The following is a 10000-nucleotide window of genomic DNA, read 5'->3' on the forward strand; positions in this document are numbered from 1 at the left end:
GGATTAAGTCACTATAAACTGACTATTTAATACCACATGCACACTTTAAGACACTATAGGAATATAGGAATAAACTCACTATGGAGACACACTCTGAGTCCCTATAGTAACATTATAGGGGGTTTTCCCACAATGAATACCACTACTTTTACCTTTTATAACACATTTTTCAGAATTTCCCCAAACATCAGCCATGTCTCCTATAGTCTACAGGTGTAATTTCCCTCCAGTAGAACTTCTCCCTTAGAATAAAGCCTTACCTCCCCTCAGCCAGACACCGTTATCCCTGAATTCAGACACATTTGGGATGAAACGCTCACCCGTCTCGCCCCTCCGTCCCCGCAGAGAACCAGAACAACCTGATCAGCCGGCTGGCGACGCGCCGCAGGCTGACGGTGGGCGAGGACTGGTCGCAGGACGTGCACTTCGGCGACCAGAGCGAGCTGCGGTACTCCTACCACGTGGTCTGCGACGAGCACTACCACGGCGAGGCCTGCTCCGCCTACTGCAGGCCGCGCGACGACACCTTTGGCCACTACACCTGCGACGACGCCGGGGAGCGCCTCTGCCTGCCCGGCTGGAAGGGAGACTACTGCTCCGACCGTGAGTACCAGCACCAACACCAACACCAACACCAACACCAACACCAACACCAACACCAACACCGGCTTCTTACTGCTCACCTCTGTCCCTGCCGTGCCCAATGCTGAGGTTCTAGTGACTTATGGCACTGTGGCAAGGTGTTGTTGCCTATGGTTACGCTGTGATGTTCCTATAGGGGCTTACAGTGTGGTTTATCTCCTGTGTTGTTAATATTCCTATAGGGATTTAGTTATTGTCAACAATACCCAGAACCGAATTTACAGTGAGCTTATGGCACTCTGAGGAATTTGACCTCCTATGGTATCACCCTAATATTCCTATAATATTCCAATATTACTCCTGTAATAATAGGAGTAATAGTCAGGTTTTTATAGGGGTAGAGATGGCTAGGGTTTGTCTAATTGGGTGATTTAGTGTTAGTTTTATCCTATTTTGTGCTTTCCATTGTTCTCTAGACAGTTAAAGTTATTTTATTGCTTTCATGTAAATTAAGTCATTGTATGGCTGTGAGTGTTACCCACATAATAACTGTTGTAGATGATATGCCATCTAGGTTACTGTTACCTTAATAAAGTAAAAATGAAAGGATATAAAATAGTAGTTAACACTGCTATACAGTAGTATTCCCCCCTTTCTTTCCTCTCCCTCCTTTTTTATTCTAACGTTTCTTCAAATTGGGGGGGCGGGGCGGGGTCAGAATAAAGAACAGGGCCCTTGGCGCTTCATTTTTTTTTTCCCAGCGGCCTTGAAATTGTTAAGTCAAGCAGTTGTCAACGCTTCCTTGGCCCTCGGCTGGGTCTTTGGAGGAAAAAAAAAAAGACCTTACAGCTTCTGTCGCTTCCAATGTGTGTGAGTTGGGCGGCTCTGAGGTCTGCTGCTTTTGTTTTGCGCTCAACAATGGGCCCCGCTCGGGCCCCGCTCGGGCCCCGCTCCCCCCTACCCCGCCCCCACTCCCCCCGCTCGGCCCCCGGCCCGCCTGCTTTAACAGGGACACGCGCTGGAACTTAATGTGCGCTGCCTTGCGTGAAAAGAGACGGCATGTGTTGCTTTTGTTGTGCGGGCCAGCTGCTTCGTTTAGTACTTAACAAGTACTTGTAGGGGAGGTGTGTGTGTGTGTGTGTGTGAGAGAGAGAGAGAGAGAGAGAGAGAGAGAGAGGCCCTGAGAGGGGACGGGAGTTGTTTTGTGATGCGAACGAAGAACATGAGACACACACACACACACACACACACACACAGGAGGCACGCTCGTACTAATGTTCTCTACTTCTTCCTCCCCCTTTCTCCCTTTCTCTCTCTTCCTTTGACCTCCCTCCTCCCTCCCTCTCTTTCTCCTCCTCCCATCAGCCATCTGTGCAGCGGGGTGCAGCGATGAGCACGGTTACTGTGAGTCTCCCGGGGAGTGTGTGTGCCGGCTGGGCTGGCAGGGCGAGCTGTGTGACGAGTGTATGCGACACCCCGGCTGCCTGCACGGGACCTGCCAGCTGCCCTGGCAGTGCAACTGTAAGGAGGGATGGGGAGGACTCTTCTGCGACCAAGGTGGGTTCGACTCCCCAAACCGCCACTTAACCGGGTCCACTCTCCCTCCTGTCTAACGCCTTTGTCCACTGGTTCACCGTCAAATCCACCAGCCGCTGTCAGTAACCCACCAGCCGAGTGGATGTTTTAGGACAGAATAGGATCTCTTTCATTAGTTAAGCAGCCAACTAGATGTTTGGAATAGAACAGGACTCCAGATGATGGCTGGTTACCTGTAGAGTGGACTAATTTACCTTTTAATTTACCAGTTTAATCCCCAAATTTAGTAATTAAGTCAACTCACAAATTGGTTAATGGCTTGGTTATTATTCTAGGGACCCACTGAGACCCTGTCAAGGCCCTCTGTGGGTCCCCGGACACCACGTTGAGAAACTCAGTGTCGATAATTCACTCACTAACTGGCTAAATAGCTAGTTAGATTCAGACTATCATCATTAGCTTGTTGGAGTTAGTTAACCAGGGAAATGTGACTGTAAAGAAGTTCCTCTGCAACCAAGCTTAGTCAGCTAGCTAAATACCAAACTAACTAAATAACTATCAGATTAAGGTGAGTTGGCACTGTAATTGTAAAGAATAATGCAGATGCTCCCTCTGAAAACAGGGTGAAAATTGACTAACTGACTTAAATGAGTAAGTACCTGACTTGACTAGCTAGTCCTCTGGCTACTCACTAGCTCATTACTCAATTGTGTTCAATGTTCACAGGCTCGGTCCATAAAGGCGATGGTGTCTACCTGGTTTTATGTCTGTTATTTAAAAAAAAAAAAAAAAAAGCATTACACTGTGCAAAGCATCCAAACCTCAAGACTTGCTCTTGTGCACGGAGATAGGCTCGGTAGGTTCAAGGCAGGTTGTCATAAAGAGGTGAAAGACTGACGTACAGCAGTAAGGAGGCCGAGGAGCTCCTCTAGCAGGGAAGGGAAGGAAGAGAAAGGGAATGGCGGGTATGGTGGAGTTTAAGTGAGATTGTAAACTGCAATACATACATGGCTTTTGACTTAAATACTGGAGCAATGTCCGATTTGCTGATGTGGGCTGGAAGCTGGCAGTGAAGGAAGTGGGCCCTACAGATTAACGCCCTGTTCCCAGCTAGTTTATTTTGAATAATGAATGACAAAGACTCCCGTATCCTGTGAGTGGAGGGTTGGAGTAGGTTTCCAGGGAGTGGTTATATTTGGGATGTATTGTGGAGCAAGGCCATTTAATGCTTTGAATGTTAGATGTAGGACATTGTAATCAGTTGTGCTGTTACTGTGAGCTGGAAGAATGGTAGCACTGATAGTTAGCACTGGTTTCCTGACCATAAAGGCTGCTGGTTTTAATTCTGTACAGGCTTGTAAAATCTGGGCAGGGCAAGTGAATGAGCAATGCCTTCGTTGTTGTTTACAGACTAAAATACATTTCAGAAATGTCTGCTGATTAAAAAGTTGCTATCACCCACATTTTAACCTCTAAAATACAAGATTCTAGGTTATTTAGTTAGTTGTTTCAGCTGGTTTTATTGCAATGTAAAGTTGTGTATCATCCGCATATGAGTGAATAAGAACACACGAGATAACGTTACCAAGGTGAAGCGTGGTAGTGACAAAAGTAGAGGGCCCAAAAGTAAACCTTGGGGAACACCAAAATGAACTGTCATCATTGACAACTTACTAGTTGTTTAGGACTTTATGTTGAAGGTCTAACTTTGGAACTTAACTTTTACCCAAAAACCTGATTATGAATGTAACCCCCAACTGAACCCTAACCTTGACCTCACTGGAGACCTTATGGCAAATCCTAACCTCAGTGTCGCAATTCTTTTAATTAGGAGATTTCTCAGTAGTCATGTTGTGTCCCGTAAGAAACTGTACACAATTTTAGCTCTTGTCAAAATGTTGGTTTGTTCATCATGTTGCGATAAACACAGATGTCATCATTTTCAGAACCATCTGTCTAGATAGAGCTGTGCTATTGAGGCCGCAATCATTTCTATTACTTCCTAAAAAAAAGTTATTTTTGCTTCAAGAGCTCCAGAACCCTCAATGCCAGAACTTTTCTTTTACTTTACCTCATTAGCATTGTTTTTATTGCTTGAGCATGTTCTCTTCTTCCTCTTGTTGTAATTGACATTGTTTTGCGTCCAAACCTAACATTGTTCTTATTTGTCATGTTGATTTTTCTTCCAGATCTGAACTACTGTACCAACCACAAGCCTTGCCAGAACGACGCCACATGTACCAACACAGGCCAGGGCAGCTACACCTGCACCTGTCGGCCCGGATACAGCGGCAACAACTGTGAGATCGAGACCAACGAGTGCGACAGCAACCCCTGCAAGAACGGAGGCAGCTGCAACGTAAGTCATCCCTAATACACAGGATCTGGTCTTCCATGATGTAGGGTGAGCAGTTAGGTTGTCAAATGGGCGGTCGTCAACTTCCATCACAGATGTTTCGTTGAGTGTAGCCCACAGCACCTCCAGAGGGCTCGAGTAAGTTCCTGTCCGATAGTTAGAGTGACTCACAAAGAGGGCAACGGTGGGATACGCTTCAACGGTGGGATACGCTTCAACGGTAGAATACGCTTCAATTCCTGCTACGGTCAGAGCCACAGCGTCTTGATAATATTCTTGTGATAACAGAAGTACTCGGAAAATAAATAAAAGCTGTAAAGAGCTGTGCCCTGACAAGTCTGCAATTTAATCTATCCTGACCCGCTCAGCAGATTAGCTAAAACATGATCCATGTCTCAACACCCACTTTACTGTTGTCCTTCATATCAACAATGACTGCAGCTTCCTCCTGTGGGGAGCCTCGCCCAGCCTCAAACCTACAAGTTCTGTGATTGGTGGAAATTCTCCTTAATTCTCTCAAATTCTCTCTAAATTCTATTTAATTATCCTTAATGACCCCTGTCTTCAGCAGTTCTTTCATTGATTATTTTGCTGCAGAATGAAAGAGACACATTTTCAGGATCCCTTCTGGATCCCCCATTCACCCTTATCTTCACTAATCGTCACCTGGTTTCCTCCTCTCCCTCCTCCAGGACTTGGAGAATGACTATTCATGTACGTGTCCTCAGGGCTTCTATGGGAAGAACTGTGAGATCAGCGCCATGACCTGCGCCGACGGTCCGTGTTTTAACGGCGGCACCTGCGTTGAGAAGAGCGCCGGCGGCTACACCTGCCAATGCCCGGCTGGCTACATGGGCTCCAACTGCGAGAAGAAGATTGACAGATGCAGCAGCGACCCCTGTGCTAACGGTATTAACCAATTCTAACATATATTCAACCCCACAATGTTCGTATTATTATCTACTTTGAGCATCACCACCCTGCATTTCTAAGAGGAAAGCAATCTTTTTTTGGTTGTGACTAAGCTAGCCAGCATGTTAAGCTAGCTAACCTCCACTGGCTGCCTCTGTTTTTCATGGGTAGCTTTCAGCTACATAACTAACTTCATAACTGACTTCCTTTGATGGCACTAAGAAACCAGGAGAAAACTGATAATGATGCTTGTTTGATTCAGTTTGCTTTATATTGTTACTGCCTGGGAAACTGATTCAGAGCTGCCGTCTCATGGCTCTATCCACTATAACACAAATTTAACAACTTTACACTGAACTGCGTCCAAAACTAATATAGAGAGAAGAGACCAGATTTTACTTTTTTTACACCCATCAAAACTGGTGAAAATTCCCTGGTTTTGTTATGTAACTCAAAATTATGGTAAATAAATAAAATATCTTTTTGATATCTTTCTTAATGTGGACTGAGAAATCTTTTAACTTTGCATGAGTACAAGAACAGAAATGACATGTCAGAGGGCATTATGGGAAGACACCAAGTCCAGCTGTCCCCACAAAACAGGTCCGTCGTTGCTTGGCATTTAATTGGTTTGTGTTTTAGGCCAAAATTTACCCATCCTCCGTCCCAGTGAGAATTTTTTTTAATTCACCTGGGAATAATCTTTTACTTGCTTGTGATGTTACAGCTCTGTGGGCCATTTTGTGGCAGCCATCTTGGGCTCCTCCCAATAAGCATTGATTTGATTCATTTGAGGTTTCAAAATGGTACAAATAGAAGGAATGGAATCATGGAAATAGATGGAATATATTCCATTTGGTGGAGGCTGTCATCCAAAGCACAGGAGTGTGATTTGATGGAGTTTATTTTTACCCTCAGGATTTCTGATAGATTAAATTCCTAAATTTAATTTAGACATGTTTCAGGACAGTCCTGCCAGTACTTGCAAAACAGATGAAGTCTTTCCTAGTGCCAAAAACATCAGTCAAACCTCAGATTTGTGAGGGCAACAACAAGTCCTGGAGCTGCTCCACTGACAGTGAATGATAGGACTGAACGATAAGACTCTGATGGCACCCGGTGATTTTCCAGGGATGCGGATGACATTTTTTGGCCCAGAGCAAAGCTATGAAAGAAAACTCATTCACGTGTAAATCCTCAAACATTCAATGAGTTCACAAAATCTGGTTGATTAAACTCTAATTAGGCCAGAGTTGGTCATATTCACATGTATGGATAGAAATATAGACAAAAAAAATAAAGACGTTTGAATTGTATTTCAAGGTGGATTTTCCTACGGGTAATTCTAGCTAAAGTTAAGGTTCCTATTGGGGCGAATGGTAGGAACCAAGAGGAACCACTGATTTAAGGTCAGGCAAATCAAACAGCCTTGGATTAAGATTAGAGGAAAGATTATGTCGCTGTTAGACATGTGGTTGTTACAAACAAATTTACTCAAATTACTGAAAGAGAACTTGTCCAATTGTCCAATCTAGTTTTGGGCTGGTGGGAGAAGTTATAATCTGTTTCTGCACTCCTCACGTTGGCGAAGAGTCTTGAGTGTCTTGCTTTCTGTGCAAAGGTTTTGCTCAGGGTGTTTACACAAAAATTTGTATGGGAATGCATTTTAGACCTATGCAATATGCGAATGCATTTCTGCAACACTTTTCTTTTTCCTCTTCTTCGAATAGTTATGCACGCATCAATGAATGTTTATAAATATCATTCAACTGACTAATATCTTAGCTTCAGATTAACTTGTTAGCTTAACTGCAGACAGTGCTGGACAAAGGTGAAGACTTGCCAAGCAGGTCTAGTTGCCGGACTTTTTCATACGACCTCCACTAGCCCACACTCGTGGGCAACTATGGACATTCCCACTAGCCCACGAGTGTGGGCTAGTGGGAATGTCCATAGTTGATTGGAGACCTGATCTAAAGAGACCAGAGTCTAAACAGTATGAAACACTGCAGGTTTAAGTTCCAACAGAGCTTCAGATGTTACCTGAGACTTTCCACCAGTGTTGTGCATGTTGGACTGTGGTATACCTGCTCATTCATTGAGAACACCACAAAGAATCCCCTTTCTAGAAACACCCAATATGTTTATGTGCTGTGTACATTTCCAGAGTTATAAGCCTTTTGTCATTTTAGGCTGTAAGTCCGTCTGTTTCTGGACAGATCAAGTGGTTTTCCCAACACTGAACCAGAACCGTCAGCCTTGTTCATTGGTCTTAAAGACGAACTGTGCAGAGTGTGTTCGCAACTGGGGATCAAAGAGTTTTTGAAAAGTTTTTGGGCTCAAAGTGGTCTCTTGAGGAGCACATTTGCACCACAACTTGATTTGGATTCATTTTTTGGTACAAAATTGAAACTCACCAATATTAGCTTGCACAACTGAGGAGAAAAAACGTTGTGTTCAAAATATAGGGAACACCTTCCCAGTATTGAGTTGCACTCACTTTAACACTCACAAACTTGTGACTCCCAGTGGTAGTTAGCTGGTAGTGGATCCCAACTCTGATTAGCTGGATCCATCTCATGCCACAGGCAGAAAGGCTGCAGCTCATTGGTCCAGATGTTCAGATGTCCTGAGGCATTCAAACGTTTCACCACTGTTTCTCAGACACACACCGCCGCCACACCGCCAACATCGGCAGCTTCAACGCTCAAAGGGAAGTGTACTGTAAAGTGGTTTTTGCGCGCCGTAACACCCCACACCTCTCAAGGAGCAGCCACCTCTGGACTCTCAGTTGATCGGTAGTCTGTTTGTGTCACACCAGACGTTTCGGCTGTTTGCCGCTGGCGTGCGGCGGGCCGGGCGTCCTTCAGGTGCCGGCCTGATCTCGTTACACACAGGAAGCTGGTGAAGGTTAAAAGCCCTCTTGGCACGCTCGCTCCGTCCCACCTGCTGCCTGTTACCGAACCGTCTGAAATCCTTCGTCTTGCCCTTTCACCCCGCCGCAAAAACCCTTAAACTCTCCCTTCATCTACACAGACTGAAGTGGATTTAATAGGTCGCAGCTTTCTCCTGGATTAGCCTGGTCAGACTATTTATAGATGGAGCATTCTTAATATTTTGAACATCAGCATAGCAAAACAGAGCAGGCTGGTTACTGGAATATGGATTTCAACGGTTCATAAGTGATCCTGATCCTTGGTAATCATGAATTCATCATTGTGAGCGGAGCTGCAATAGTTTTGCCTTTGCAAACATTTGCCTTGCAGCTGAGCATTCATCACCCTTCACTGTTTGATATTATGCAAATATCAAATTTTTAAAAACTGTCTATACCTCTGCTGGAATCGACATTATCACCAAATTAACATTTCCCTTCTTACCTTGTTTACCATAAAAAAAGGTGAGAACTGAATTAAGGAAAAATCAAGTTCAGGGAGTCTTGTTTAAGTGTTTTGATAATGTGTTGAAGGATTTCTGCTGTTATTGAAGCGATTTTTCCTCATTTCAATCATTTCCCTCCGAGGTTGCTGTGCGTTACACAGTGTGACATCATGCTCAGCTCAGAGCCATGATCAATACAAACTAATCAGTGTCCATTTCTCTGGATCAATTTAATATGAGTAGCGTTCAAATCAAAACAATAAACTGTTCCACTATTACTTTTGTTAATGACAGCTATGAATTTATTTTATTGCTCTAAGTTGATTTGTTCTGTCTAACAAAAGCGTCACATGACTTTTATTTACTTAATTACTCCAAATTTAACATTACTTTTAAAATGTAACACAGCACAGATTACTGATTACCTGCTGAAAATTGTAACTTAATCCATCAGGTTAACCAAATTTAGTAAACAAATTACTCTCAGCTACTTTTGGATTATGAAATTAAATTGATCAGTGATAAAATTCACTACAATACAGGCAGGAGTCTGAATCCTGTCATTTCTATAAAGTTATGTAAAGGCCGGTAAATGTGTGTATCATCACATCAGATGTTATTCTCTCATGTCTCCAAGTAGCTTCCTTTAAATGTTGTTATGATGGTGTGATACCTGTGTGTGTGTGTGTGTGTGTGTGTGTGTGTGTGTGTGTGTGTGTGTGAGAGAGAGAGAGAGAGAGAGGGCAAATCAACTCTTGGATTGTCACGCAGGAGCCACTGAGCAAGTCTTATCAACTCCTGTCTGACATCAACACACACACACACACACACACACACACACACACATTCCTCATTGTTTCTGTTGTAAACAAGGCTGTTTTTAGCAGAAGCTCTGGAAACACTCCCCTCCCCTCTTCTCTCTCTTCATTCTCTAGTCTCTTTCTTCTTCTTTTATCTTTCTGTCTCTCTCTCTCTCTCTCTCTCTCTCTCTCTCTCTCTCTCTCCTCTGGTAACTGGTTTGGTAGTGGTGGATCGTGGAATGCGTCCTGATAGAGCTGTCAGCGTTGGAGCGCTGATCCACGGCTGATTTCTGCCTGGAAATGCAGCGCTGCAGCCGTCTGCCAAAACAAACCAACAGCAGCGTATTTACAAGACAGATCATTTTGCCCCTCGCACCTCGCCTTACCCCCCCCCCCACCCCCCCAAACGACTTGCTCCCATTTACTGCTTCTG

The 10000-nt window shown here is 44.2% G+C and overlaps 1 protein-coding gene across 1 annotated transcript in view; it reads left to right on the forward strand.

Moving 5' to 3' along the window:
• The window catches only part of dlc (deltaC), a 19117-nt gene that overhangs the window by 2086 nt on the left and 7031 nt on the right, over positions 1 to 10000 (forward strand). The window contains exons 4-7 of the mRNA XM_071926305.2: positions 346 to 603; positions 1948 to 2139; positions 4308 to 4477; positions 5167 to 5383. Of these exons, the coding sequence (XP_071782406.1) occupies positions 346 to 603; positions 1948 to 2139; positions 4308 to 4477; positions 5167 to 5383 (837 nt within the window). The remainder of the gene's footprint in view (positions 1 to 345; positions 604 to 1947; positions 2140 to 4307; positions 4478 to 5166; positions 5384 to 10000) is intronic.

The sequence above is a fragment of the Centroberyx gerrardi genome, chromosome 6, assembly GCF_048128805.1.
Source record: "Centroberyx gerrardi isolate f3 chromosome 6, fCenGer3.hap1.cur.20231027, whole genome shotgun sequence".
NCBI classification, from domain to species: domain Eukaryota; kingdom Metazoa; phylum Chordata; class Actinopteri; order Beryciformes; family Berycidae; genus Centroberyx; species Centroberyx gerrardi.